Below are 16,569 nucleotides of genomic sequence, written 5' to 3'. Positions count from 1 at the left end.
GATTGGGGACCAGTGAACATGCATCAGGATCTGGACAAGAAATTCTTGGGGTGCTCTTGGCCCTTCCCACTAAGAAGCCACACATCTGGTATGGGTACAGCCCCCAGGCAACTGGCTTTTCTCCTGACCCCTTGGCATTGGCTCCTTTGGGGATGTGGAAGCTGTTTCTCCACAGGTATAAAGAAGCCAGCTTTCAGTTTCTTGTCTTGCCAGGGTTGTGGCTGTAGGGAGGGGTAGGTCTGTCTCTTCCAGGCACTCTTAGGATATTGTCTCCTACTGGGGTTTTCCTTGTTCAGAGCCACCTGACTACCCTCAGCCTCCAGAAGGAGGGCTTCCTTGAGGTTAGGGAGAGTCTATAGGGATGTTCATGAGGGGAGGCCAGGTGGGATCTCCATGTGCAGCCTACCTTGATCATGGATGGGCTTGGAGGGTGGCTAGTGGGGGTCATCCTTCTGCCTTGGGCCTCCAGGCTGGGACAGTCAAGGGGTCCTTCCTACTGTATCTTAGCCACATGACCAGGAAGAAGGGGTAGGTTCACATCCCTACATCCTGATAGTAGGCTCAGAGGAAGCCCTGGGACCTGGGACCTGGGGTAGCTACCTTTGAAGTAGGTCTCACAGAGAGGCTCTTGTCAGGCAGCATGCTCAGACTCTATGCAGTCAGGCTCCATGGTAGCCTATTGCTCTGTACCCATTGGGATAGCCATAATCCCACTGGCTGGGTGAGTAGGGAATGAGCTGGAGAGACGTGGAGGTCTGAAAAATTGCAGAGGTTGGAGCTGGTGTTGACCCTGCTGTCCTACAGGCTTTGGCAGAGCATGAAGATGAACTCCCCGAACACTTCAGGCCCTCGCAGCTCATCAAGGACCTGGCTAAAGAGATCAGGCTCAGTGAGGTAGGCCAAAATCCCTGGAAATGAGCATTCATGGCCTGGCCTCCCCTGCAGAGGGAAGCAGATGTATTCTCTAGGCCTGGGAGCTAACCTGATCCAGAGCTGCCTAGCCAGGGCAGCTCACTTCAGGTCTCTGGAGCTGATTCCTGGTGGGAGTGCCTAGGGAGGGAAAGATGGATGGGAGCCTTCACAGCTCCCACGAGGCAGGGGAACCTTGGAGGGGACTCCTGAATCTAGCCCCAAGTTCCGACTTAGAGGATCCTGGCAGCCTCTGGTGCTTTGGGAGGGCAGAAGAGTCCAAAAATGAGGAGGGCCAGAGGGCTGGTGGTCTGAGGCCACACAAGTGCTGTAGGATGGTGTGGAGCAGTATGAGCCTCTCACATGATGGCACAGGGTGGTGTGAGCTTGTCCTGATCATGTGTGCAGGGTCTGCCTCTCTGGGTTGAATGCCTCCCCTAGTATAGCTGTGAAGATCTCCTGAGTCCTGACATGAGGTCTTTCCTGTCTGTTCTCTGGAAGAAGCACACATGACCCTTTCCATTCCCCACCCCAGAGTGCCTCCAAAGTTGTCCGACCAGAAGTGAACACGGTTGTCTCCTCCGATGAGGTCTGTGATGGGGACCAGGAAAAGGAGGAACCTCCATCTCCCATTGAGGCCACCCCACCTCGATCCCTCTTGGAGAAAGTGTCCAAAAAAAAGACTCCCAAGACTATGAAGATGCCTAAGCCATCTAAAATGCCCAAGCCTCCGAAGCCCCCCAAACCTCCAAAGCCCCCCAAATCTCTGAAGCTTAAGGATGGAAGCAAGAAGAAAGGGAAGAAGTGTCGGGAGTCAGCCTCACCCACCATCCCCAACTTGGACCTGCTTGAGGCCCACACCAAGGAGGCCCTGACCAAGATGGAGCCACCCAAGAAGGGCAAGGTGGGGTCACTGCTCCTTCACTCCCTAGAGGGCCAGGCCAGGAAACAGCTGGTGTTCTGTATCTTTGCCCCCCCCCCAAGGGCTTTTAGCTGAGTGGGAAGGGGAACCCATCTATAGGGGGAGGACCCTGGAGGGTGCGGAGGTCTGGAGCCTTGCTGTGGGAGAAGTCTGCCCAGTGAATGTGCTCCTGACCGAGGTCTGCAGGTCAAACCCCAGATGGGAAGGCTGTGCCCTAGTGAGCTTGCAGCAGGAGGCCCTCCCAAAGAGAGGCAGCACAGAGTTTGTGCTATAGCAGGGGCAGCAGCCAGCAGGGCTTCCTTGATGCACAGTGGTCTTTTAGGAAGGTGTGGCCCCAGGTAGTCTTTCCACTGGGTTAGAAATTACCAGGGAACTAAGAAACTTTCTAGGGCTGGCACCCAAAGACATATAAGGACTATATGCAGAAATAGCAAAGAGAACAGGTGTGAGGAAGAGGGGTTGGGAGCAGGGCAAAGAGTGCCCTGTTTGTGGCCTGAAACCCTCTGGATAGTCACAGAAATGGCTCAACCCTGGGACTCACTAGGTCTTAGGAACCTGAGCCTCTAAGACCAAGCACCATTAAGTATAAATGCCTTCTTGGGAGAAGCTTAGCTCTCTCCACTTCTTGGAGTCCATCCTTGAAGGCTTGCAGTGGGATGGATTAGTGTGTTGTTTCTTTATGAGGGCTCAGGCCCAGGTATCTGGAGCTGAGAATGAATGAATCGCTAGATGAATGAACAGATGGAAAAAATGGGTGGACAAATGAATGTGTGAGTGAACAGTTACATGGATGAATGATGATAGCTGATTGGATGAACAGATAGATGAATGAGTAGATCAGTGGGTGGGTAAGACAGGTTGAACAAATGAATGGATGAATGGGTTGATGGATAAATGAACAGATGAGCACATATGGGCACATGAGTGGAGGACTGGGTAGATGAATGGGAACACTGCATGTGGGGATAGCCGGAGTGGCGAGGCTTTCGTGCTGTGAACCAAGGGAGTCCCACTTGGCTGCTCTGTTTTCTAGACCCCAAAGAGTGTCCTGAGTGTTCCCAACAAGGATGTAGTTCATACACAGAATGATGTGGAGAGGCTAGAAATCCGAGAGCAAACAAAGAGCAAATCAGAGGCCAAGTGGAAGTACAAGGTGAGAAGTGTGTGCGTGTGTGTGCGCGCGCGTGTGTGTGTGTGTGTGTGCATGCATGCATGCTCAGTGAGTATAAGAGATGTGAACCTGGCATGGTATGTATAGGCATGTGTCTGCCTGGCCTCAGCAGGTGTTGACCATAAGGCATGTCTTTGTGAGTCTCTAGTGTGTAAGGCCTTCTACAGGTCACTCCTGGGATGCAGTACAGGTGCAAGGGCCAAGTCTGTCAACTTCTGTGGGTGGCATCCTCACTGTCTTCACCATCTCCTCCTGGGGGAAGGCAACCCTCAGAGCTATGCGTGACTTTCCCTGGCCTGTTCCTGGCCACTGTCCCTACACACTCTCCTGGGTGGGCTCAGGAACAGCCTTGGTTTTGCTTTCAGAACAGCAAACCCGACTCCTTACTGAAGATGGAGGAAGAGCAGAAATTGGAGAAGTCACCCCTGGCTGGAAACAAGGACAAGTTCTCCTTTTCTTTTTCTAACAAGAAACTCCTGGGGTATGTGAGGGCTTGATTGGGAGGGGTGACCATGCAGATACCCCACACAAGCCTCCCACATTGCATGTGCCCCACACCTCACACGCACAAATCCTGTGTGTTCATCCTGCACTACACAAATGACACACACATATACAGAGCAGCTCACACTCACCCTCATACATACCACACACCACGTACATACCACAGACAATGCCACACACATACCCCAAGCACATACCATGTATGCAACCCGTATCATAACATACATGCCACATACGCACACTCACACACCGCACATAATACACATACCACGCTGCATACACAGTCCCTTGTGGAATCCTCCCCATCCCAGTTACTGAGTTCACTCAATGCAGCTCTGTTTACCACATACCCTTATCTGCGTCCATGACCCAAGAGAGCTGTGTCTCTGGTTCTAGTGTGTTCTGATGGCAGGTGGGCTGGGAGTCTGGGGCCTGCAGCAAGAAACAGCCAGGCATGGAGGGAGCCCATTAGTAGAGCAGCTTTTGTGAACTCATGCTGAGGACATGGTGGGGGTCAGGGGCCTGGCTCTCAGTCCAGTGGCATGTGGGTAGGGCAACGTGAACCCAGCAGTCTAGTAAGTCCACCTAAGTTTGTGGCTATGGTGCGTGCCAGGGGGAACAGATTCATTTATCCTTGGTTGATGGCACCCAAAAGCCAGAAAGTCAGGAAGGCTTCTTTGACGAGGTGGTGCTGAGCTAAGAGATGGAAGGTCAAACCTGGGAGCCAAGCCATAAGAGTTTCATGGTTTCAGCTGCAGAGGGCCAGGTCTGCCTGGGCTCAACAACGCACAACCATATCCCACTGAGATGTCTCCCATCTGTCTCTCTTACTGAGTCAGACAGGTCCTCATGGAGGGCATCCGCTTCTCCGGCTTGGCCTGATTTATTTCCTGTTCTGAGAGATGGAAGTAGGCCCCCTTCTGAGTGGTGCTAGGCTGAGCCGTGAAGAGGAGAGGCAGTGTTACCATAGTCACTCAGCAGGGGCAGAGTCTACATGGGTCTGGACTTGCTATCAGGACTGGTTGGCCCTGCGCATATCAAGGAATGGTCTTTGCTTTGTTAGAAGCATCAATTCTGAGTCCTGGGGATGCTTTATGATGGTACCACAGAGTTTAGAAAATGGAGCATATGTATGCACACATGTGCTTGGTTCTATGGCCCGGTCTTTTTTTGTTGGTTGTGGGGCTTGAACTCTGGGCCTGAGTGCTGTCCCTTAGCTCTTCAGCCGAAGGCAAGCGCTCTACCACTGAGCCACTTTCCCAGTATGGCCCAGTCTTAATGTGGCAGGTCTAGCTGCTGCCTTTACTGAGGGCACTGGAGACAATGTGATCCCATGTGCTGTCCACATTTCTAGAGCCTATGTTTGTTGGAAGTTCCAGGCATCTTGCCTGGGTCTGCTGTCCCTCCTGAACTGACCGAAACCTGACCTAAGCCTAGAGTTCTCCTTACTCAGAGCAGTCTTGCCTCACTCCAGGGAGACAGGTTATATTATTTAGACTAGTATTTGTCCACCCAGATCCTGAATTTATTTTCTTCCTAAGTATAGCTATGCAGAAAAAGGTAAGAAGAATGGATTCTGTTCCCATCTGGGTCTGAGATTTCAGCACCTGGCAGGATTCCCCAGCATGCTTGTCATGGGGATACAGGCTCAAGAACTTAAACTGCTCAGGGAGGGGCTATCTGTGTCTTATAAATTACATATCAGGGCCATATATCAAAGGACATGGTGCGGTTGAGAAGTGTCCCCACATACTCAGCCTGGCCTCCTGACATCTGTTGCTTGGCCTCTAAGAGGATGCTCAGGTCCAGATCTCCTGGGAGTCCTACCACCTGTTTGCTCTTGTCAAGGCCCCGGGGATGCCACTGACCCACTCCTTCTGCTGCCCTAGCTCCAAGGCTCTCAGGCCCCCAACAAGCCCTGGTGTGTTCGGGGCCTTGCAGAACTTCAAGGAGGACAAGGCCAAGCCAGTGAGGGATGAATACGAGTATGTGTCAGATGATGGGGAGCTCAAGATCGATGAGTTTCCCATCAGGAGGAAGAAGAACACTCCGAAGAGGGATTTGTCCTGTGAGTATAGGGGAGGGAGGACGTACGCACGGAACTTGGGGAGACCTGTTCTGGCCCTGCTTGAGGTCAGTGCATGGCTGGTTCCACCTGAGGCCCCCAGTGGACTCCTGTGCTTTGCTTTCAGTCTTGTTGGACAAGAAGGAGGTGCTTCCCACACCTGTCATGAAGCCAAAGCTGGACTCCGTGGTGTACAAGGTGAGCTGCCTTCTGGGCCCGCTCTGTTGGTCCCTGTGGACTGTAGTCTGGGTAGCTCATGGCCTGGCCCTTTGATGGAGAAGTCTCTGTGTTTTGGCTCAAGGTAGAGAGGGCATCCAGCTTCTCCAAAGTCTCTTGGTGGTCTTGTCAGCAGGCCATGGGCTGGGCTAGGATGTGGGCTAGGAGTGATGAGTGCTCACCTGAGTCTTTGGTCCCAGGCCTGACTTGCCTCCCCTCCCACGAGCTGGACTCACCTTGCAGGGAGATAAACGCTACAAGACTTGTCCACAAGTTGGAGTCTGGGGGCCAGGGAGCCCGTTGGGGGTAGGAAGTGTCACACTAAGATGATGTCCACCGCCTTGCTAGCGCCCCACACTTTCTGAGGGACCAGGAAGGACAGGTCCCGAGCTATCTGAGGCCCTCCCTGCTCTCCTTATCCATGCACAGCTTCTGCATGTCTGGTGAAACACTGGCACTCATTTGCAGAGCCAGACTTCCTCCATAAAAGCAGTGTTGCTGCAAAGACAGCTTGTTCCGTTGTGGTCTGGGGTCCTGGGAAAGCTCTGGCAGCCACACCTGCCCCGAGTTTGGCTGGCTGGCTCTTACCTCTCCTGCCTCCCAGCCTGCCTTGACCAGCAGCTCTGTCCCTGCACAGCAGAGCGATGACTCTTCGGATGAGGGCTCTCTGCACATCGACACAGACACCAAGCCCGGCCGCAATGCCAAAGTCAAGAAGGAAAGCGGGAGCTCCGCAGCCGGCATTTTGGACCTGCTGCAGGCCAGCGAGGAGGTGGGGGCGCTTGAGTACAATCCCAACAGGTGGGTCCTGGCCGTGCCTAGCAGCATGCACAGACTTCTAGCCCACAGTCCAGAAAACTAGATTTGCATTCCAGGACCAGAGCTCATCTCTTTCTCCGGTCCCAGTTAAATCCTCCCTAAAGCACGAGTTTTCGCTTGAGGTGTCAAGCACTTGACCATTGCTTTTTCTCATGGGATCATTGCTTTTTCTCATGGAAATGTTTGCAGGATTTTTATATGAGTATTACCCCCCACCCAAGGTCCTCCGGGGGTCTCGCACATGGGCACCTGTGCACTGTGGGAAGGCTGGTTTCCTCAGCTGAAGGTTCCTACTGCAGGGGAAACAGAGCCTCAGAGAGCTTAGACACCTTTGCTGTCGTCCCACACACAGCTGAAGGGGCAGAAATAGCTCCCGACTGTCCTCCTGCCTGAGTCAGGACCCAGGCTTGGTGGTGTCAGGTGCCAGGCTCTGTCCTGAGGGAGGCAGGGCCCGTGGGACCTGGTGGGCGCAGATCTACCACTGAGCCCCTGGTTTCACAGCTTCCTAACTAGGACCATGCTGCATGCAGCATTCCATAGAGACAGATTAAGGGCTTGATTGAAAAGAGCCTTTGCTAAATCGGCTGGTTGTATTTTGTTTCATAAATGACTTTCATGAAATGCTGTGTTCACAGCCAGCCAGCCAGCCAGAGGTGCTTTCTTTGCATAAGAGTGAAACAGGACTTGGTGTACAGATTCCTTGCTCAGCATGAATAGTTCCTGTTCCATCCTCCCTTCGGAGAAGCACTTGTAGCTGAGGGGTGGAACCTGGCTTGGCCCCTACCCCACTCGAGGCTGCAACCCCGTGTACCACACACAGCCCACGGAGAAGCTTTACCCGGGGAGGACAGATGCACCAGTTGATATTCCAGGACTAACCTCTGGCTCTTGAGAGCCTTCCCACATACCTGCCTCCCCGCCGTGGGAGGCCAAGCGCTGGGATGGCACAGAGGCCGCCCTACGTGAAGACAGACAGGCTGGGAGCCTTGGCTGGGCCCCTAGGTGCCTTGTGTAAGAGCTACTGAGGGGAGACAAATGGGGGGAGGGGGGGAGCATGCCTACATCTGTGAGGAAGCTCTGTGTCTAGGAGAGTAGACTAGGCTGCTAATGAGAAACCCCATCTTCTGTATCCCGTCTCTGGGGAGCACACCCTGCAGATGCTGTGTGTACCCTTGTACACACGTACTCACGCCCGCTGGGGCCTGGACGTTGGCTGCCCCCCTCAGCCCAGCCCGCCGCAGGCAGTTCCTTTCCCAAAGTTACCCATTTGGAGTGTAGGTCAGTTTTTGATGGTCCATTTGCTCTGTTTTAAGTACAGACTGTTGCGGGGAGGGGGAAGCAGCTAAAGAAAATGGAGGAAAATATGTTAATTTCTTGTGGATGATGTGCTTAGTGTTTACCTCTGGGGGAGAAAGAAGAGGATTTTGGTATGATAATTGGAGGATTAAAGTATTATTTTCCATGCTGACTGGTTAAACTCTGCTCATTGATTTACCAGTGACCACGTGGACAGATGGGCCATTGGGCATGCGGTCAAGTCCCCTCCCTGGGGCTGCCCAGATGGCATAGGTGGTCGGCTCACATATGCATAAGGCCTCAACATGGGCCCTGCTGCCTGTGTTTGGGATCCTCCTGGTGGGTGTCCTGGCACCCCAGAGCCTGGGTTGGGGTCAGGAGAGGGCCCAGTGCAGTGTGCTGTGGTGCTTTGTTGTTTGTGCTTTTCCTGCTCAGAGAGGATGGTGCAATTGTGTGCAGGGCAGCTGGCCGGCAGCACTATGGCTTAGGCAGCATGGACAGTGTAGGACAGGGCTCTGTGAGGGCAGCTCCCAGCAGCACCTTCCCAGAAGCTCGGGGCTACTGACCATTAGTTTCGTAGTGCTGTGCCTCTGGCCTAGGAGGCAGCTTTTGTGAGGGCCGCAGAGACCACTGGCCCTCCTCTCTTCTCCAGGCTCAGGAAGGGGCATTGTGAATCTGGAACCTTCAGCTAGCAGTGGGCCTGGCCACAGCACCATCCCTTAAAGACAGTTCTCTGTGCTCACTGGAGGCAGCCCCTTGTCCCTGCCCACCTCCATCAGGGCCTCAGTGTCTGGAGCCTTCTGGATTCTGAGCCGTGGCTTTTCCAGGTCCCTTGAGGGACCATTGCCCAGTCATGGCTAGGTCTGCATGGCCTGCTGATACTGCCTCAGCCATTCTGTTTCTTCCTTCTTCCTTCTCCTTTCCTGCTCTTCCTCCTCCTCCTCCTCCCCACTCCTACCGGTTTTGCTGTGTAGTCCAGCACTTCTGATCAAGTGCTGGGATTGCAGGCATGTACCACCATGCCCTTCTCACCTCCTCCTTTTTGTCACACATTGCCCTGTCCAGTGACAGGTGTGTTTGTATATGAGTGCTCCTTTCCCACAGATATACAGATGCCCACACAGTTCTTCACAGTGCCATGTGCACTCATGGCCACTCACAGTAAGCCACCCCTAGTCCCAGGCTTGCCCGCTTTCATCTCCCAACATGCCCTCTTTTCCCAGCAGTTGAGATGGTGCCCTGTGTCACTGACCTTGCGAAAAGTGTTGCAGGTAGTTGGATGTGATGGGGCGGGGGGGGGGGGGGGGGGCGGGAAGATGAGGGTTGGAAGGAGTGTAATGCTGATACAGGCATCTCAGGAGGAATGGTTGGGCCCAGAGGGCAAAGGGAGGATACAGTGGAGATGCTGTGTGCCTGTAACCTGGGTCTAGGACTACCCAGGGGCAGTGCCAGGTGTAGCTAGTCCTAGCAGTGCCCTTGGCTAGAGCTAAAGTTAGGGCTAACACAGTGGCCAAAAGGGACAGAGTAGGCAGGAGTTCAGGAGAGAGGCAGCTGAGTCTGCTAACCATGGTAAAGGTGAAAGGCTAATGCATGATCTCTCAAGAGCCATTCTCTTATCTCCTGTTTGTGACCCATCTCTGTCACAAGGCCTCCTGCCCTCCAAGAAGGTGTGTGTGTGTGTGTGAGACCAGAGGGGATGCCTCACCTTTTCCATAGGGAAGTCATCAGCCCAAGCCACTTGGTGGCCTCTTCAGGTTGTGTCCAAGTCTTTTGGGCTAAGGGGCTATAGTTTGTGTATCCGGCCTTAGTCGAGGGTCATAACTGAATGCCTGTCTCTTTGTATCCCCAGCCAGCCACCTGCCTCCCCCAGCACGCAGGAAGCCATTCAGGGAATGCTGTCCATGGCCAACCTGCAGGCCTCTGACTCCTGCCTGCAGACCACGTGGGCTGCTGGCCAGGCCAAGGGTGCTTCACTGGCAGCCCATGGTGCCCGGAAGAATGGGGGTGGCAGCAAGAGTGCGGGCAAGCGGCTCCTAAAGAGGGCCGCCAAGAACAGTGTGGACCTGGACGACTATGAGGAGGAGCAGGACCACCTGGATGCCTGCTTCAAGGATTCTGACTATGGTGAGCATTGGGGGCAGGGAGGCCCAGTGCAAAGATGGGGCCCGGAGGACCAGGGCCCATGGCAGGCAGCACCCTCTGACAGTGGGAGCTGGGCCCACTGGGAGGCCATTCACAGGCCTGAGTATTCAAGCCCTTTATTAATTTTGAGATAGACCATAAAGTCCACAATTCAATAGCCTTTGGTGTCATTAGAGATATGTGTAATTATAGCCATAATTGCAAAACATTTTACCCTCTCCAAAGGAAATTTTATTGCTATTAACAGTCATCTGCCTTCCCACCCCCTACTCCCATTCACCTGGCAGCTCATAGTCTTTGGGTCCCTATGGATTTGTCAGTTTTGGTCATTCCATATAAATGGCCTATATAACATGATCTTTTACCACTGGTGTTTTTTTACTCGGCATAATGTCTTCAAGTTTATCCATGTTTGGCTGGTGCTAGAATGCACTTCCTTTTTAAGGCTGAGTAATATTTCTTGATAGGCTCTTTGAGCATTCCCACTTTGGACTGTTGTGAGTAGTGCTGCTGTGAATGTGTGTGTATAACCTCCACACATCCCATCTACACACAGACACACACAGACACAAACAGACACACAGACACACAGAACACACACGTGCATGGACCTAGGCTCAGGGCTCCCTTCGCTGTGTTCCCAAGTGGGCACAGCTAGGTCACAGGCCCATGTCTTTAACTTTCCGAGCACCTGCCTGATAGGTTAGGTTTCCACGAAGCTGAATCCTATGGCCACACCCGTCAGATGAGGAGTCAGGCACTGGCCGTAGCTCCTAGCTCCTGACGGGCACAGGCCTCCTGCTAGGCTGACTGGTCTGGCTCAGGCAGGGCTCCGGAGGGGCTGTTTTTAGCGAGCTCAGAGGCCCTGAGGGCAAGGGCTGCCACCACACCTCAGGGAATGTTCCTGCACACACATCACCATCACTGTGCTGGCCAGGCTCACTGTTCCCAGGTCTGGGCATGCCCTGGCTCAGTCCAGAGCCTTTTTCAACACCGTACTAATGGCTAGAAGCTGAGGTTTTGCCAAGCCAGGCTGCTGAGTTGGCAGCACCCGTGGGCAAGGCAGGCCCTGCCCCACATCTGGTGAAGAGATTTGGGATTTGACAAATAGGCTGACAGCAAAGTAAACTCCCGTTTTTCTGCCCTCTTTTGGGGTGTGGAATGCCCTGTTTCATCTGCTGCCTCTGGAGCCACAGGCCCTGGAGTTTCCTGGACGGGCTTGCCATGCAAGGGCCACAAGCAAGTCACCTCCCCATGCCACCCACGCCCAGGGTCACTGGCAAGTTCTGAGCTCCCCCTCCCCCCAGATGCCCAGATCTTCAGTGCCGTCTTCTTTGATGGAACACCACTCCTGGGTCTGTACAGGTGCCCTGTTGTCTGGAGGTTTCTGAGCACCTGTACCCAAACGTGGGGTCCACTCTGGGCAGCTCCAGTTTGTTAGCCTGCAGCTCTGCCTCACTGTGCCCAGCAGCTCAGGGGCCTGTTCTCCCCTTGCCTCCCTCAGTTTACCCCTCATTGGAGTCTGACGAAGACAATCCTGTCTTCAAGTCCCGGTCGAAGAAGAGGAAAGGCTCAGACGATGCTCCCTACAGCCCCACAGGTAGTGTTGGGGGGTGGGGGCCTGACATCTGACAAGGACAGCTGTGTCATCATCTGCCATCCATCCTACTGCTGAGGACATGGGCTCTGTGCCTGTGCTGTCCTGTGTGTGGCAGGGGTGGCCTCTTAGCCACAGCTCCGTTCTCCTGGGGACTGGTCAGTGGCCCTAGGAGCAGGACTGGGGCTCGGACTGTGTCAGGGCCCTGAGCCCTGACCTCGCTTGCAACCTTTCACCCCCCAGAGCTGTCTAGCTTCTCCAGTCTTCTTTCATCAGTAGCCACCTGAGGGGTACCGATGTATCTGTGGCTAAGGGACGTCTACTGGGGTGGCCAGTGGGGTGGGGGTGGGGTCGTGCCCCTGCCTTCCAGGTTGCCTTCACAGTTTGCCGGCACCCTAGCCTCTTCCCCATGGACAGCCCAGTGTGATGTCAGCCTCTTGAGTTGTGAGGTGGCTTCTCTTGGGGTTCTTAGACACAGGGCTGAGCTGGGGTTGGAGGGTGGCACCAGGCCTGGAGAGGCAGGGGGCGGGGGCTGGAGGCTAAAGGGCTTGTTCTTCTCTTCTACAGCAAGGGTTGGCCCATCGGTGCCAAGGCAGGACAGGCCTGTGCGTGAGGGGACTCGAGTAGCCTCCATCGAGACCGGGTTGGCAGCGGCCGCAGCCAAGCTGTCCCAGCAGGTGAGGAGGGGCGGAGGGGATCCTCATGGAGGCCAGACCTCCATTGCCTCCACCTACACTGACCTCCCTGATGCGTCTGTCCTGTCCTCTACCCATGGGGCATTGGATTATAGTATGGCCCATTCCTCCTGGTTGCAGCTTCCAGCTGGGTGACAGGTAAACTGGATTGACAGCCTTTCCCCAGATAGTGCTGGACTGTTCTCTAGTGCAGGCCTCAGAGGGCCTCACAGCCACCCCCACCCCGCACTCCTCTGAGGGGCTCTCTTGACCTAGGAATCACGTTCAAGTTTCCTCCCAGATAAGTTAATGAGGCCCGTCCCCACCAGCCCTTCTAGTCTTGCTGGCTGCCTTTATCTCCTCCCAGTCCAGAGAGACAGAGTCTTGGGGTCTCAGGGACCTGATCCAGGCCTGGACACATCCGGGTAGCTCTGAGAGCCAAAAGGCCATGACAACTCAGAGTGCAGTGTCAGGGTGGTGGGCTGGTCCTGTGTGCCCAGCCGCCTGGTGACCATACACTGAAGGGGGCCAGGCTGGCAGCTCCTGGACACCAGTGCCGTGTCTCTACACAACCCTGTGTCTCAGGGCAGCTCAGGTTTGCACCCTCAGCCCTACATTGCTCAGTGAGGGTGCTTTGGTGTGCCCGACACTCAGCCTTTCCCATGCTTGGGCACCAGGGCCCAGGCCTCTGGGCCACAGCTCAGCTGGTCTGAGTCTCTTCCATGACTTGTATCTAGGCAGAGACCATACTGGTTGCTTGCCATGCTGGCAGCTTGAGCAGGCTCAGGGCCCGAGGCTGCCCTGTGGGTGACATGCCGATGTGCTTTGTTCCAAGGAGGAGCAGAAGAGCAGGAAGAAGAAGAGTACTAAAAGGAAGCTGCCTCCTAACCCTGTCTCATCCTCTGCCTCGGCCTCTACTGGTACCACCTCGGCCTCTACCACACCAGCCTCCACCACCCCAGCCTCTACTACCCCGGCCTCCACTACCCCGGCCTCCACCACCCCAGCCTCCACTAGCACGGCCAGTAGCCAGGCCTCGCAGGAGGGCAGCTCCCCCGAACCCCCGCCTGAATCGCACAGCAGTAGCCTGGCTGACCATGAGTACACAGCGGCTGGTGGCTTTGCAGGGGCTCAGGCTGGCCGCACCTCCCAGCCCATGGCCCCTGGAGTCTTTCTCACACAGAGGCGGCCTTCTGCATCATCCCCCAACAACAACACCGCTGCCAAAGGTACCCTTGTCCTGCCCGCCCTTTGCTGGGCCCTCAGGAAACCCCAGACTCGAGGACCCTGTCCTGTGGGCGAGGATAGCACAGGCTGAGGGGAGGTGCCAGCCTCAGACCGTGGGGTTTGAGAAAGCCCCCACTGCATCTCTCGGGAGTGCTTGCAGCTGGCCTGCTATGTGGGCAGGCCCTGTCCATCTGTGAAGACGGCAAAGATCAGGAGACGGTGCTGCATGGCCCATGCGGCTGGGTTGGGCTCTCTGTGCATTAGGTGGAGGTCCTCAGCCTGGGGCCAGTGTGCTGTGGTCAGCTCCTCGCTAAGGCTGGGGAGTGACCTGAAATGCACCAGGCTGGACCCAGGGCACTGGTCCCTCTGTGTGTTGGCGCCCCCAGCTAGCTGCCTGCACTCTGGCAGTGGTGCTGGGAGGAGGTAGCATGCTTGATGGGACAGGACCAGGGTGGTCGTCTCTCCCCACTCACCACAGTCCCTGGTTGGTGCAGCATCCTCTCAGCCTAGATGTTGGCACTGTGGTGGTGGTTCAGAGTTCCCTCTGCACATCTCTGGGGACAGAGCTGCCCTCTGGGTCTTTGGGGACCCCCCCCCCCAGCCTGTGGTCTGCTTCCCTGCCATCTGACATGTCTTCTTTTCTGTGTCCTCCCCGCTGCCCTCACAGGAAAACGTACAAAAAAGGGCATGGCCACCGCCAAGCAGAGGCTTGGGAAAATTCTGAAAATTCATCGGAATGGAAAACTGCTCCTTTAAAGTGTGGAAAGCCAGGATCCTTCTGCTCTGCTCAGGACCCCCCGGAGCCCCGCTAAAACATCAGCCCCTCCCTCCAAGGAGGGTGGCCTAGCTGCCTCACCCAGAGAGGACCTCACCTCCTCCCAGCCATCACTCCCCCCAATGAGCATCTGTCCCTTGAGCAGGCGGAGTGAGCCCAGTGAGCGGCTGTCCCTCGTTTTGAATATGGACATCCTTTCTCACGTTGCTTAGTGACCAGTTCCTCAAAAGCCAGTTTGAGGACCATTCCAGTTTCAGACAGCCTCCAGGCACCCCTGAGTGTGGGTGTGATTGCAGGGCCTTTGCAGCTCTGCTGGGAGCTTGAGTCCTTCAAGGAAGGTGGAGTGAGCCAATGCTCATCAGCCCCAGAGTCTGAGCTGGCCACAGGCTGGTAGCCTCCAGAGGCTTAAAAAAAGGCAAAGAACACAGAGATGAGGAGGAGCAAGCAGGATGCTTCTTTTAGCCCTTCCTTTCTCTTTCTGAGAGGTCTCAGACAAATCCACAGAGCACTCAGCCATCAAGAAGAGGCCTGCCCTGAGCTCCCCCAGCTGGCAGGTGGCAGGCAGGCTGACCACCCAGGGCTCTTTCTTTGGGGAGGCTAGGACCAGCAGCTGGTGTGTTCATGTGGGGAGGGGGCATTGTGGGGTTCCCAGGGAAGGGCAAGGGCTCAGCCACGTCTTAGGGTCCGGGGGACCCAGGCTAAGCCGCGTGGGGGGGCCCCATCCAGCACTGCTGGTTACACTCTGGAGAAGCACTTGTTGGCCAAGGCCCCTCCCCTTCCCCCCAGCCCTGAGACGACCGATGGGCGGGTGGCGACCAGGTGTCTTGGGTGCCTGTGGATGAGCACTTGTGTTCCCCCGCGTGGGCGCGTGGCGTCGAGCGCGGCCGTCCTGGATGGCATGTCTGCCCGTTGACACGGAGGGGCTGGATTTGTTTCTCAGGCAATCCTGTATTTTAATTTTAGATGTATTTCCTGAAGCATATTTTTCATAGAATGTAGCGTGTAAATAGCTTTTTAAATGACTTCTTTTTTATAAGAGTAAAAGTATCTCCTAGGAATTTCTTTCTATAGAGTCCTTCATTAACCTTTATACGAGTTTTTTGCCGACTACGATGGACACTTGGGTTCCGACGCTTTTTTCCTTTTTCCTTCTTTCCTTTTGTTATTATTCTTACTCTTATTTTTTTCTTTTAGGAACTAAGGTATTGCCTGAAAAACAAGTGCCGTGCGCGCAGCCTTATATACTCTGCCTCTAACAGAAGCAAATAGTCCACAAGAGATGTATTTCAGACGCGTTTTAAAGACGCGTCTTCAACTTTCATACCAGCTCTTTTGTTTTCCTTCTTGTATGACGAGGGATCGGGGAAACAGTTATTTTACTAGCACCTTGTGAAGTGTTTCTGTGTTTTGTGATGCTGTAATTTATTAATGTTTGTAGCTTTTTATATTTGTACATTTCTTATGAGCTTTGTTTATATGCCCATGATCTGGGTGTTCTGTCCGCGAGGAGAGGCAGCTTGGCGGAGGCCTTACCCACGCCTGCCGTCCTGTGAGCAGGGACTCCGGCCACCCCACCGTCCCCAGGGCCTAAGGCTGCAAGGGAGTCCACCCCCCACCCAGCCCCGGGCCACGCAGAACTGGTGTTTTTAAAGCTTCCTTCCCCCCCGTCCTTGTGACCATTTATATAATCTAACCCCAGGCATCAAGCTGTCCTCTCTCTTCCTCTCTCTTTTTAATTTTATTATTATTTTGGCAACATGTACATTTCTAACAAAAGTTTATCGTGGCTATTAAAGTGTTTTATTTCCCAATTCATATTACTCTTGTATCGAGTCCATGAGGTCTAAGGCAACTTAGACCAAAGTTTTAAAAAAAAAAAAAAAGTAAAAATATTTCAGGTTTTGTACAGAATCATGTCTGTGTAGTTTCTGCCTCTTTCGCTGTGGTCCAGACACCACCTTGCCCAAGCCCCAGGCCATGGCCACCAGCATCCCCCGGGGAGAGGCTGGGCTTGGATCCCGAAGCTCCCATGACTTGAGCCTGGCCAGCAGGGCCCAGCCAAAGAGCTTCTGGGACCCTGGTGGTACAGTCTCCAACTGTGGCCCTGCAGCTGTGGGGAGGATCTTCCTGTGCATTGTCCTGTAGGCAGGGTCACCTTCACAACAAACCCACACAAACAGCCCCGCTAGCCTCTCCCTCCAGTGACTTGAGGATGGGGAGCATGCTCCATGGCAACCGGTAACCATGGTGCA

The 16,569-nt window shown here is 54.6% G+C and overlaps 1 protein-coding gene across 3 annotated transcripts in view; it reads left to right on the top strand.

Annotated features, from left to right (window-relative positions):
- The window catches only part of Phf2 (PHD finger protein 2), an 89,769-nt gene extending 73,541 nt beyond the window's left edge, over positions 1-16,228 (top strand). The window contains exons 11-22 of one of the 3 annotated variants that reach the window (XM_042686728.1): positions 805-894; positions 1,445-1,813; positions 2,865-2,984; positions 3,368-3,483; positions 5,396-5,574; positions 5,699-5,769; positions 6,428-6,588; positions 9,752-10,026; positions 11,549-11,644; positions 12,209-12,318; positions 13,151-13,544; positions 14,210-16,228. In XM_042686728.1, the coding sequence (XP_042542662.1) occupies positions 805-894; positions 1,445-1,813; positions 2,865-2,984; positions 3,368-3,483; positions 5,396-5,574; positions 5,699-5,769; positions 6,428-6,588; positions 9,752-10,026; positions 11,549-11,644; positions 12,209-12,318; positions 13,151-13,544; positions 14,210-14,298 (2,070 nt within the window). In that variant the 3' untranslated portion in view covers positions 14,299-16,228. Of the gene's footprint in view, positions 1-804; positions 895-1,444; positions 1,814-2,864; positions 2,985-3,367; positions 3,484-5,395; positions 5,575-5,698; positions 5,770-6,424; positions 6,589-9,751; positions 10,027-11,548; positions 11,645-12,208; positions 12,319-13,150; positions 13,545-14,209 lie in introns of all 3 variants that reach the window. The other 2 variants (XM_042686727.1, XM_042686729.1) reach the window with 2 other exon arrangements.
- The last annotated feature ends 341 nt before the right edge of the window (positions 16,229-16,569 follow it).

This window comes from Dipodomys spectabilis, unplaced genomic scaffold (assembly GCF_019054845.1).
Source record: "Dipodomys spectabilis isolate Male_0828 unplaced genomic scaffold, ASM1905484v1 ptg000098l, whole genome shotgun sequence".
Lineage (NCBI taxonomy): Eukaryota > Metazoa > Chordata > Mammalia > Rodentia > Heteromyidae > Dipodomys > Dipodomys spectabilis.
Note: the sequence above shows the minus strand (reverse complement) of the source record. Positions and strands in the feature narration are given on the sequence as shown.